Source organism: Pelodiscus sinensis, chromosome 24, assembly GCF_052426305.1.
Source record: "Pelodiscus sinensis isolate ZL-2025 chromosome 24, ASM5242630v1, whole genome shotgun sequence".
Classification (NCBI taxonomy): domain Eukaryota; kingdom Metazoa; phylum Chordata; order Testudines; family Trionychidae; genus Pelodiscus; species Pelodiscus sinensis.
In genome coordinates, this window is record NC_143075.1 from 9,326,253 (window position 1) to 9,338,864 (window position 12,612).

The 12,612-nt window shown below is 53.9% G+C and overlaps 1 protein-coding gene and 1 long non-coding RNA gene across 3 annotated transcripts in view; one reads left to right on the forward strand and one right to left on the reverse strand.

Annotated features, from left to right (window-relative positions):
• LOC142819462 (uncharacterized) overlaps positions 1-10,369 on the reverse strand; it is a 42,142-nt gene extending 31,773 nt beyond the window's left edge. Inside the window, exon 1 of the long non-coding RNA XR_012897382.2 lies at positions 10,240-10,369. This is a non-coding gene — a long non-coding RNA (uncharacterized LOC142819462). The remainder of the gene's footprint in view (positions 1-10,239) is intronic.
• DVL1 (dishevelled segment polarity protein 1) overlaps positions 9,845-12,612 on the forward strand; it is a 225,404-nt gene continuing 222,636 nt past the window's right edge. Inside the window, exon 1 of one of the 2 annotated variants that reach the window (XM_075906879.2) lies at positions 9,845-10,358. In XM_075906879.2, the coding sequence (XP_075762994.2) occupies positions 10,189-10,358 (170 nt within the window). In that variant the 5' untranslated portion in view covers positions 9,845-10,188. The remainder of the gene's footprint in view (positions 10,359-12,612) is intronic. The other variant, XM_075906880.2, reaches the window with a different exon arrangement.

Below are 12,612 nucleotides of genomic sequence, written 5' to 3' on the forward strand. Positions count from 1 at the left end.
GTTAAGTCCATTAATGGCTATTGGCCAGGATGGGTAAGGAATGGTGTCCCTGGCCTCTGTTTGTCAGCGGGTGGAGATGGATGGCAGGAGAGAGCTCGCTTGATCATTACCTGTTCTGTTCAGTCCCTCTGGACACCTGGCTTTGGCCCCTGTTGGCAGACGGGATACTGGGCTGGATGGACCTTTGGTCTGACCCAGTACGGCCATTCTTATGTTCTTAAGAGCAGAAGATGACAATGTGATTCACTGTTTCCTACATGAACAAAACATGGTCCCCTGGCATGGTGTTGTCCCCCCCCCGCTGGTGCTTTGAAAAGAGCTGGCTTTAAGGGCATTGCAGACAATGTCAAAGACAAGAAAACTTTCCTAATGAAACTTCCCCATATAAGCCAGAGCCGGAGGGATGGTGGCTGGTGAGCAGGAGGGTGGGTGCACCAGGCAATGCTGAGCGGGAGGAGAGAGGCAGCCATTCATCTCGCTGCTGAGATGGGACCTTCACTGGGAAAACATTGGAGAGCTTGGGGTGTGGGTGACAAGTGACATGCCACACTCAGCACCTAGAAGAGGACTCCTGCAGATCAAGTGGTCCTGATGATTTGGACCCAGAGGTCTAGTCTTGGAGATGCCCTGTGGCAGGGATTCATCTAGGGATCGTGTCGTGGCTAGAACGCAGGTTTCTCCCTATGTGGCCTGTGGAGAGAGAGGATTTGACATCAGATTAAATTAACAGAGATTGCCTATCTCCTAGAACTGGAAGGGACCTGAAAGGTCATTGAGTCCAGTCCCCTGCCTTCACAGCAGGACCAAGCACCATCCCTGATGAATTTTTGCCCCAAATGGTCTCTACCAGGATTGAACTCACAACCCCGGGCTTAGCCAGCCAACGCTCAAACCACTGAACTATCCCTCTCCCCATTTGAGGGTCTGTGATGGGATTAGCAACCCGACACCAGACCTGTAAGGGTTAACCAGGGCTACCTGGCTGAGAGAGCCCCGCCCCCACAGCCCTGATAGGTGCGTGCCAGTGGGAGGACAGATATAAAAGCTGATGGAGCAGGTCCGTCTGGGCTGACTGCTGCTACAGTTACAGATGGACCAACCCATGAAGGCCAGTCAGCAGGGAATGACCAGAGATGCTTCCAGTAGGGAGGAAACTGCGAAGTCTCCCTCGGTGAGTCTGGTAGGAAGGAGCCCAGGGTGAAGTGATAGATCCCTGAGAGCTCAGTGTGGTTTTGGGTAGATTCCCTGCTGAGCGAATGGTGGAACACACCTGCCACTGACAGGGCCCTGGGCTGGGACCTGGTGGAGTGGATGGACCTGGTCCCCTTATCCCACCCCCAAGGTGGGGTGCTACAAGTGTTGCTACTGGCTCTGGCCACTAGGCCTCACTACCCTGAGGGAAGGGAGTGTTACTACAGACTCTGGCAGGTGGGCCTCAGTACCCTCTGAGAAGGGGGTGTTTTATTGATGGTGGACAGTAGGCCGGACTCTCTCAGTGGAGGTACTGTGTAGGCATAGGCCCTGTGCCATCAGGACTGAGACACACATGGGGTGGAGCACTCTTTGAGGGGCCTTAAAGGCCCACCACCCTGCCTCTGAAGGGCTCAGGCACACCCACCCTGTGACCAGGTCCCATTGAAAACAATCGAGAGGAGGAAAAATTGCATGGTATCAAAATGAGCTTGATGCCACGGGCTGCTTTGAGGACCTGTCTCCATGCTCCAGCCCGATGTCTCTTCACAAGCAAAACTTCCATCAGCTTCACAGGGAGACTTTTCTTCCTAAGAGGTGCAGATTCTGGCACCTGACCAGTTCAGAGATGGGCTGGTTTTTGCTGTGCCGGTTGCTGTCAGCGCTTCCAATGCATCTGGTGCATAGAACTCACAGGGCAGCTGTTCCCATTCAGCCTTCACCACTCAGCTGTTACCCGAGGCAAATGCCACCAATTTCACACCCCACCACAGAAACACTCGTGCAGGAACCAATCTCTGCAACAAACTCTGTCCACCCATCTAGTCACAGCATATAACCACATCAGCTGTACCATCAAAGGCTCATTCACCCACACCTCTGCTAATATGCTAGCTGCCATCATGTGCCAGCAATGCCCCTCTACCATATACACCAGACAGACCGGACTGTCTCTAGGCAAAAGAATAAATGGACACAAATCAGACATTAAGAATGGCAACATCCAAAAGACTGTGTGTGGGGGGGAGGCATTTTAACCTCCCTGGGCACACAGGTTGGGACTTACAAGTTGCTATTTTCAGATAGAAAAACTTCAAAAACTAGACTGCAGAGGGAAACTGCTGAGCTGGAATTCAGAGCTTGACAATTAGGGCAATCTACTCGCCCGCGGTGAGTAGATTTTAGCCCGGCATGGCACAGCATGATCAGTGCATGTGCAGCTCGCCAAACCACACAGCTGGTGAGCAGGTCTCGCTGCCACTTGTCAAGCCCTGGGAATTCATATACAAATTTGACACCCTGAACCAAGGTCTAAAGTAAACAAACACAGGGGGTGGTTCTTGCAATACGATAGGTAATTTCCCATTTGGGTACTGTAGTTTTCTCACCACTGTTGGGGTGCGTCTACACTGCACCCATAGCTCGAAACAAGCTATACAAATTGCATTGCTTGTTTTGAGTCCATTTTGAAATAGCTTATTTCAAAATTTGGTGGTGTCTCCCCAGCACTTATTTCGAAATAAACCGCTATTCCGAAACGTCCCTTGCTCCTCGTGGAATGAGGTTTACAGGGACATCAGAACAGTGAGCCCATTATATTTCGAAATAATGGGTGCGCTCAAAAGACGTGGAATAGCTATTTCGGGATGCCTCCGGTATCCCAAAATAGCGCTGCAGTGTAGACGAACCCCTGGAGGTGAGCCACCAGTGCTAATTACATCAGAATGCAGAAGTCACATGCCCATCTCTATCTTTTTTTTCTCTTCTGTTTTTCTTTCTTTTTCTCCTCTGCATCTGAGGGAGTAAGCTGTAGCTCATGGAAGCTTAAACTCTAACACCCTAATAAATGTGTTAATCTTTAAGGGGCCACCAGACTCCTTGTTGTTTTTTTCTGAAACAGACTAACACGTTACCCCTCTGAGACCTAGCAGCATCACTATGCACCAAAGATGATGAAAACAGGGGCCCGGCTTCACTTTTAATCAAGTTAGTAAAGCTCTCCTAACACCTTGGCAAGAGATGAGGAATTACCTGTAGGTCTCTGGCCAACTGCGGCCCACTTAAATTATGCTCCACAGCTTCAGTTCAGTCTAGGATTCTTCATCCTATCCTTCTCTCAATTGTTTTCTATTGTTGAGCTGCTAAACAGTTGCTCCGTTCCACCTCCGAGGTGGATGCATGTCAGTGACGGGAGTATTGCTGTCACATAGGTAATCCTTATTCTCCAAGAGCATCTGGCTTTCACTTTGGTTTTCCTGCTGCCGGGAGGGGTAGTTCAGTCTCACACCCCTTTGGTCCCTTTGACCAACAGGGGAGAGGATTAGTGCTGATGACAGCACCGGGTTTTGTGCTGCAGCCACCTGTCTGCAGGTAATTGAAATGAGCCCCCAAAGCAGAGGAGCCAGTGACACCCCCTCAGATGGGAACAGCCTCACCACAGACTCACTTCGTCCCTTCCCCGGTCCCAGGGATTCTACCGATATTCCTCAGAATTCAGCTGTTGCCCCAGCAGCGTTTACTAACTTTCCCCCTTAGGAGCATTTTGTTTCTTTTGAACAGTCTCCAGGAGACCAGCTGCTGCCCAGACTGGGATATCAAGCTTTGATTGTTGATTCATTCAGGCAGGTAAAATACTCTTTGTCTCATTCCTACAGCCGTCACGGCGGGCACAGCCCGTGGCTGGAGAACCCTGCAGGGGAGGAATCTACGTTACCTGAAATGCCCAGAATCAAGCCTCCCTCTAGATTCTTTCTTTTCTAAACCTGGGACAGCCAAAAGCAACAAGGAACCTCACTGGCAGGCGGGGGAGCCGAGTTGCTGAACTGCAATGCCTTTGCCACCCTCTGGTGGCGGACGGTTTTATTGCCACATGATCCTGGCCTGTGCCGAGTTCTGCCATGATGCATCCAGCACTCAGAGAAGTGGCAGAAGAGGAAATAGACACATTGGGCCAGATACTTAGCAGGTGTATTGCTTCAATGGCACCAGACCATTTCATACCACCTGAGGTGTCTCTTACATAAGAATGGCCATACTGGGTCAGACCCAAGGTCTGTCTAGCCCAGTATCCTGTCCTCCGCCAATGCCAGGTGTCCAGCATGTTCACCCATTCCCAGCCTCTGACAGAGGCTAGGAACGCCATCCCTGCCCATCCTGGCTATTGGCCAGCGATGGACCTAACCTCCATGAATTTATCTAGTTCTTTTTTGAACCCTGTTAGTCTTGGCCTTCACAACATCCTTTGGCAAGGAGTTCCACAAGTTGACTCTGTTGCATGAAGAAGTACTTCCCTATTTGTTTAAAACCTGCTAGCTATTAATTTCATTTGGTGACTCTTAGGGTACATCTATACTGCAGGCTTATTTTGGAAAAAGCTATTCTGGAAGATATATTCTGGAATAGCTTATTTTGAAATAGAGCATCCACGCTACAGGGAAGCCTCAAAATTAGTCCAAGGCAGGCTCCCCTAACGTGGACACTCTATCTCAATTTACGGCCCCAGGAGGCATTCGGGAGGAATAACTTAGAATGGCTACTGGTGAGGAGCTATTTCGAATTAGCAGCAGTGGAGCGTCCCCCCTGCCCTTCCAAAAGAGCTTTTTCAGAAGAGATGTTATTCCTCGTGGAATGAGGTTTACGAACGTCAGAAAAAGCTCTGTTATATTGATTTTCTTTCGAAATAACACAATTGCTGTGTGGACACTAGTAGACTACGTCTACACTGGCATGATTTTCCGAAAATGCTTTTAATGGAAAAGTCTTCCGTTAAAAGCATTTGCGGAAAAGAGCATCTAGAGTGGCAGGATGCTTTTCCGCAAAAGCACTTCTTGCGGAAAAGTGTCCGTGGCCAATCTAGACACGGTTTTCCACAAAAAAGCCCTGATTGCCATTTTCGCGATCGGGGCTTTTTTGCGGAAAACAGTACTATGCTGTCTACACTGGCCCTTTTGCGCAAAAGTCTTTCGGAAAAAGACTTTTGGCCGAACGGGAGCAGCATAGTTTTTCCAGAAAAGCACTGATGATTTTACAGTAGATCGTCATTGCTTTTCTGGAAATTCAAGCAGCCAGTGTAGACAGCTGGCAAGTTTTTCCAAAAAAGCAGCTGATTTTCCGGAAAAACTTGCCAGTCTAGACATAGCCGTATTGTTTTTCCGGAATAACGGTACAAGGTACAGTTCTTATGTTATGGGAGCAAGTAAATAACTTTTCCTTATTCACTTTCTCCACACCACTCATGATTTTATAGACCTCTGTCATATTCCCCCTTACTCTCCTCTTTTCTAAGGTGAAAAGTCCCAGTCTTTTTAATCTCTCTTCATATGGGAACTGTTTCCAACCCCCCATCATGTTTGTTGCACTTTTCTGAAATTTTTTCAATGCTTAAGGTACCTTTTTGAGGTGGTGACCATATCTGTACATAGTATTCGAGATGTGGATTACCATGGATTTATATAGAAGCAATAAGATATTCTCTGTCTTCTCTATCTTTCTTAATGATTCCTAATGTTCTGTTTGCTTTTTTGACTGCTGCTGTACATTGAATGGATATTTTTCAGAGAACTATCCACAATGATTCCAAGATCTCTCATTTGAGTTGTAACAGCTAATTTAGTCTTGATCATTTTGTACATAGAGTTGGGATTATATTTTCCAATATACATTACTTTGCCTCTATCAGCATTAAAATTAGTGTCATTTTGTTGCTCAGTCCTGAGCTTAAGACCAATCCAAGCCCTCTGTTTAGATGTGTGGGTGATACACGACCTGTTTTTCCTCTGTAAAAAGCTAAGGACAATTTCCACAGCTTGCTGCCATCTCCCATTTTTTGATGAGAGGACACATAGGGCAGTGGTGGACAACTTGCAGCCCATGGGCCATATCCGGCTCTCTGGGGTTCTATGTGTGGACTGGGAGACATTTTGTTTACTGATGCTCCTGCTCTGGGTTGCCAGGTTCCACTGGTTTCCGTCCACGTAGGGTTTTTCCTACTGGTGTTAGTGACACACACATAATGCAAGGACACGTGAAGTGAGGCGCGTGCTGATTGGACGCAACATTGACTGGAAGAGCCGTGCGCTCCCTCTGCAGCCAATCAAAATATTGTTATGGTTCAATCAGCCTCCCCCCTCTCAAATTCTAGGTATGCAAGCACAGTGAGCAAAACTGCCTTCCCGGGAGAGCGTCTTGCTTATAACAATCTTGCGGGCCACTGAGATGGAGGGCCACTCATGTGGCCCCCTCACTAGTGTAGGTTGCTTGTTGCTGATATACAGCCTAGACGAGCTAGAGTCAAAACACTGAAGGAGAACCATAAAGCCATCTCTTTTTCCCCCAGGTAAGAGTTTGTGCATGTCTTTGCACCCCCCTTCCAATTACACTCAAAATCCACAAAGGGTACGTCTACACAGCAACATTACTTCAAAATAACTTAGTCTGTGTCTACACTGCAGGCAGTTGTTTCAAACTAATGTCAAAATACTGTCAAGCTAGAGGACTTCTTACTCCGACTCCTGTGACCCTCCGAACTCCTCGTACAATGAGGGTCGCAGAAGTCGAAGGAAGAGTGGTCTAATTCAAATAAGCGCTGTGGAGATGTCCATAATTTCGAAATGTGACGCAATTGACGTAGCTCAATGTGCATAGCTTATTTCGAGTGAAGCCCTAATGGCGCCCAATACATTTAACCCTTGTGATTTGGGCTAACGCTAAATGTGCGGCGGCAGAGAGCAGGGACTTGCGTGGGGGTTGGCATGCAGAGCTGCGCTCACACCTGGAGGTCGCCGTTCCCAAACGTGTGTACGTTGTTCCAAAGTAAGCAGCCAACGTCTCCCTCTCCTTTACTTGTCGGCCAGCAGGGCCTTGCAGGCAGGACCGGGCCGAGCCATTCTGGCACGCTGGGGAAGACAGTTTAATTGTGCCCTGGGTTGGGGGAGGGCGCACGCCAGCGCGTGGGGGATGGCACGCAGAGCTGGTGGCGGCAGGACGCACGTGCCTGGCCCAGCCCAGCCCGGCTACTGCCACTGGCGTGCAGCTCAGGGCCGGCTGGGGGGGGGCCAAGCCTGGCCACTCAGGGCCCCACGGCTACGGGGGGAAGGGCGCTCCTGGCCGGCGCTGCGGGGGTTAACGTGGTCCCCACCCCGGGCAGCTGTTGCAGGGTGGCCACTGGGAGCTGCTGCTCCTTTGGCGTTTCTGAGCAGGCAGCTGAAGTCCCTCAAATGGAGGAGCTGTAGAATATGCTCCCCTAAAGATGTGTTTTCTAGAACCAAAGGCTCTCCACAGCACAGCTCGCATACTTGGAGCAGTCCGACCCATAGGCGTGGGAAGGACAGGTGTGGTTTTGCACCCGGCTTCCCTGTGCCTGGGGACCGGCCCTGCTATCAACCAGCTGCCAGCTTCACCAGCCCCAGGTCCCAGCCTCCAGGTGACCCTCATGGTGTCCACTTGGGTTCTGCTACCCTGCCCCCCATCCTCACTGGCTTCACTGCTGCTCAACAGCCTCGCAGGGGGCCCACCGCCCACAAGCCCCACCCCTGTGAATTCCACGGCTCTGCCAGCCCTAAGGTCCAGGCCAATTTTCCCTCTAATCTATTTCTTCCCATGTGCAGAATAATTTTATGTGCACTGAGACAAGTGTGAAGTGCACCACCAGTTGAAACACACACTTCGCTGTGGGCGCTCTCTTAGCTGGGCAGCGTTGGAATCTCTCCTGAGGGACTGCACAAGGGTATAGCTTACAGAGAATCTTGGTCCAGGCCAGTGGCCCTGGTGGCTCTGCTGTTGCCTGGGGTCCCACCACGGGCTGGCGCTCTGCTCCAGGCCTTGGCCCAGGGCTCAGCTGAGGCTCCAGCCTGCGGGCAGCATGCAACTAGAGTTGCCAACTCTCCTGGCCAGTACAGACTGGATGCCATTGCTGTGAATGGCATTCGGTTGCTCCGGTCCGGGAGGGTGGCAACTGTCAGAGAGGCACAAAGCTGCTGTAAGGGAGGGGATGTAACTCAGCACCCATGGCCTAAAAATTGTTCCAGTGCCACTGATCCAACCAAAGCCATTCCAAAGCCCGGACCAGCTTTAGTTGTCTGTCAGCTGACTCCTGAGCGAGGATTCCATTTTTATGACAGGTAAAAAGCGTTGTAGGTGCCAGCTGCCCCATAAGTATTTCCACAGACTGGCCTCCCAATCAGCAACTAGGAAAGCAGATTTTGGAAGATGGCAAACTTCTCTCTGCTTTCTTCTTAGCATAGGCTTTGGAGAAGCCTGCTGGTCCATGGCAAATTGTACCACCTACAGGGGATCCCTGAGCAGCTGGATTAGACAGGAAAAAAATCCACCCAGCTCTGTTGAAATATAAAGGGAAAGCACAACCCTGCTTTGCCCAGTGCCTGCTCTGCTTTCTGTACCTGTTTCCAGTTACAAAGCACAAGACATGTTGAGCTACCAAAAGCTGTTTAGCCATCCCTCCTCCCCCCCTCACTTATTTTGTCCTAAATTCCAGCATTCTTTGGTTTCTCTCTATTCCATCTTTTAATCCAAAGCCAGTGTCACTTGCATCCCCAACCACACAGAGGAGTCTCGTGGCACCTTAAAGATTAACAGATTTATTTAGGCATAAACTTCCGTGGGTTAAAACCACTTTGTCAGATGCATGGAGCTGACGCCCAAAGAAATCTGTGAGTCTTTAAAGAGCCATAGGGCTCCTTGTTGTTTTTGCAGATCCAGACTAACACGGATCCCCCTCTGAGACCTCTCTCAGGCTTTTCCTGCAAGGACCCTGAGCAGTTTGCAGAAGGGAAGCAGCTGTAAGGCTGCTAATGGACCAGGCACCAAAATTTGTCCAAAATTGTCAACTGTGGGCACCTAATCTACCCCAGCTCCATAACTAGGCACCCACTTATAAGTGGCTTGATTTTTTTTTCAATGGGAACTGTGAGTGTTCAGCTCCCTAAACTTCATTAATAATAAGAACGGCCATACAGGGTCAGACCAAAGGTCCATGTAGCTGCCAGGCGCCCCAGAGGGAGTGAACAGAACAGGGTCAAGTGATCTTGTCATCTATTTCCAGCCTCGGACAAACAGAGGCCCGGGACCCCATTCCTACCCACCCTGGCTAATAAGCGTTGATAGACCTAACCTCCATGAATGTAGCTAGTTCTTTTAAAAATCTTGTTCATTGTACTGGAGTCCAAGAGGCTGCTACAGTCCGTGAAGGGGGCTGTTGGCAAGCCAGGGATGGCCAGAGGGGCCCGGTATCCCTGCAGACGGGTCATGGCTCTCTGGAGGAAATGCCATGGGCCGGAGGAGTTGAGATGTTGATCGCCCCCTGCTAATCGCAGCTTGCCGAGCCTGGCCCCCAGGCCACGCCGCTAGTGTGGCTGTCAGGTCACCCTCAAGCCAGCCAGCGTGACCGGCGGTGACTCTTGCTGGCTTCGAAAGATGTCGCCGTGGTCCCTGCCGGGACCGGCTCTGGGCTATTCCAAGGGGGTAGAGCTATTCCGTGGCTCTACACCGGCTCGCTGGGGCGCGTCACACGATCGCCGCGCAGCGCCGCGCCGGGGACCCCTGGGCAGCCGCCCGGGGCTGCGGGGCGTGCGGCGCGCTGCCTGGCACCCGCGGGGGCGGGGCGGGGACGCGGCTGCCAAAGGGGGCGAGCTCCGGCCTGGGGAAGCGGCTTCCTCCCCCGGAGCAGCGGCAGCTGCCGCGTCGCCCAGCGGGGTTCCCCGGGACCGATCGGCTGCGGGGCTCGGCCAGCTGCGTCCCCCGGCACCGCCCGCCGCATGGCAGGGCCCCGCTCCGCCCGGGCGCCCCGCTCCTGCAGCCGCTGGCCCGGGATGCCTCTGCCCGGGGCGGGCGGGCGCGTGTATTTCTCCGGCTGCGCAGCTAGAGAGCAGTGCAGGGAATGAAATCCCCGGCGCCGTAGCCCTGCCTTCCTGTTTGCAGCCGCACGGAGCGGCCGGCGGCGGCTCCCACCCGGACTCGCCCCCCCTCCCCTTCCCCTCTCCCATGGCGGAGACTAAAATCATCTACCACATCGACGAGGAGGAGACCCCCTACCTGGTCAAGCTGCCCGTGCCCCCGGAGAGAGTCACGCTGACCGACTTCAAAAATGTCCTCAGCAACCGGCCCCTGCACAGCTACAAATTCTTCTTCAAGTCCATGGACCAGGACTTCGGGTGAGTCTGGGGGGCCCCCTCCCGCAGCGCTGGGGGGGGCAGCCCCGCCGCCATATGGGGGTGTTTTACCTGCCCCCCCCTCCCGCAGGTGTCAGCGGCCGGGGTCCCTCGGCCCCTCCCGGGAGCCGCGCCGCACCTGTTCCCAGCGCCCGGGCGCAGCTCGCCAGGTGGGCGCGCTGGAAACTTTCGCTCCGCCGGCCCCGTGGCCCGGGGAAGGCTCCGCGGAGCGTTTGGAGGGGGGGGCTGCCGCCGTGGATCCCCAGCGGTAGGGGCTGGGGGGAGCAATCTCGCAGGGGGCGGGGGGGCTGCGCCCCCCTGTGCACGGGGCTAAGGCCGGGAGCGGGCGCTGGTGCCCGGATCGGGGCGCAGGGGCCGCGGGGCAGGGGGGCTGATTAGCGCCGGGCCCCCCCTGCGCCTTGTCACCCCCCCCGCAGCGCAGGCTACGCGCTAGGCCCGGACAGCCGGGGGAGGCGGCTGCTAACATGGCGGCCCGGGCTGGGGAGGCGGTGGTGCCCCCCCAGAGGGGCGCTCCGGGGCAATAGTGAACCAGCTGCGGGTCAGGTTCCCCCTCCCTAACCTCTGCTCCAGCTGCCCTGCGGGGGGAGAGCAGCCCGGGGGCAGATTCCCCCGCCCTCTGCACCAATTACCCTGCTGGGGGGCACCCTGGGGGCAGATTTCCCCTCCCCCCCGTACCGATTACCGTGCTGGGGGGCAGATTCCCCCACCCCCCTGCACTAATTACCCTGCTGGGGGGGGGGGGTTAGCACGTGGGAAAATTCCCCCCTCCCCTCTCCCTGGGACACTCACCCAAGAATCCGGCATCTGCCAAGCTCTGAGGCACTTCCCTGCCCTGATTCCCAGGCCGGAGAGCCCAAGGAGGGATCCTTATCCAGCTGCCCCAGTCGGAACCAAAGGGAGCTGGGTTCACCTCCCTTCCCATAGGCAGACATCTACCTTTGCTAGCCTGGGCCAAGGGCCTTCCTCCCACTCCAGGTAGCTGCTCCTTGGAAGCCAGAGTCCCCCGGGGGAATGGGAGATATTCCATGCCTGAATACCCAGGGGCTAATCCCGGAAAGAGAGGCCAGTACTCTGCCCTGGCAGGCATTAGCCACAGGGAGCCGGGTAGCTCGCCAGTTTCCAGCTAAGCAACCCCCTCTGCTGCTGCCTGCTGAGCTCTGGGCATGTCCTGTGTCCGAAAGGAGGTTCCACCGCGGTTCGGGATAGACACGGAGCATCACACCGGTACTGCAGCCTAACCGCTGTGACCAAAGTATGCTAATGGGCTCAGCGAAAAGGTTGTCTTCTGGCAAGTCCAAGAGCCCCTGTGCCCATCTCACGTGCTGTCTGCTCGTGGGAGCAGAGCTGTCCCATCCATAGGATTAGTCAGGGTGGCCTCTCCAGGCTTGTGCTTTTGGGGGGATTGCAGTGGCTGCCCCAACCATCCGACAGACAGGAGGGACCAGGAGATTGGGGGGGGGGGGCTGGCACAGCAGCAGGGGTCGCCTCCCCCTTTGCTTACCACACGGGCCCAGGAGCTGGAGCGGCCTGGGAATCTGTTCTGCCCTGCTGCCTTCTCCTGGCCCACTGCGTGTGACTTCTCAGCGGTGGCAGGAAGCGAGCATCCCGGCCCCAGGGCGCTCTGGTTTCCGCTGCTTGCGGAGAAGTGAGGCGCAGCAGGCCGGGAGGCTGGCACAGTGGGGCGGAGCAGGCTGCTGTGCCACTCCGGCTCCTGCGCCCCCATGGTATGGGAGGGAGGAGCCTGTGGCAGGGGCATTGCCTGGTGGGAGTGCGGGTGGGAGGGGGGAGGGCCCCGGCCCCTCGCCCCCCCTTGGTTCGGCCCTATGTAGGAGTGAGCGTTTTCACCCCGATAGTGTAATGTGCAAATGCAGATGAAGATGAGGGGCTAGATTGTCAGAAGTTCTTAGTACCCACAGGTCAGGCCATTTCCAATGGGAGCCGTTGGGCACTGGACAGGCTTTTGACCCAGTGTTCCTCAAGGCTTTTCCTCACCCCTGCAGGTTTTGTACATGTGAATTGGTTTGTTTTTTCAAATATGAATGCAAAGGCCAATACCCCTGGACAGCTGATCCTAAATTAGCTTTCAGAATGCAGTCATTCCTCTGTCAATGCCGTGTTTGATACTGGATGTTTGCATCTGTGTCTGTTGCTGGCAAGACATCTCTGCATTTCTAGATTGCTTGTGGAAGAGGACAGAGGAAACATTTATAGAAAAGTAACATGATCAAACGCCTAT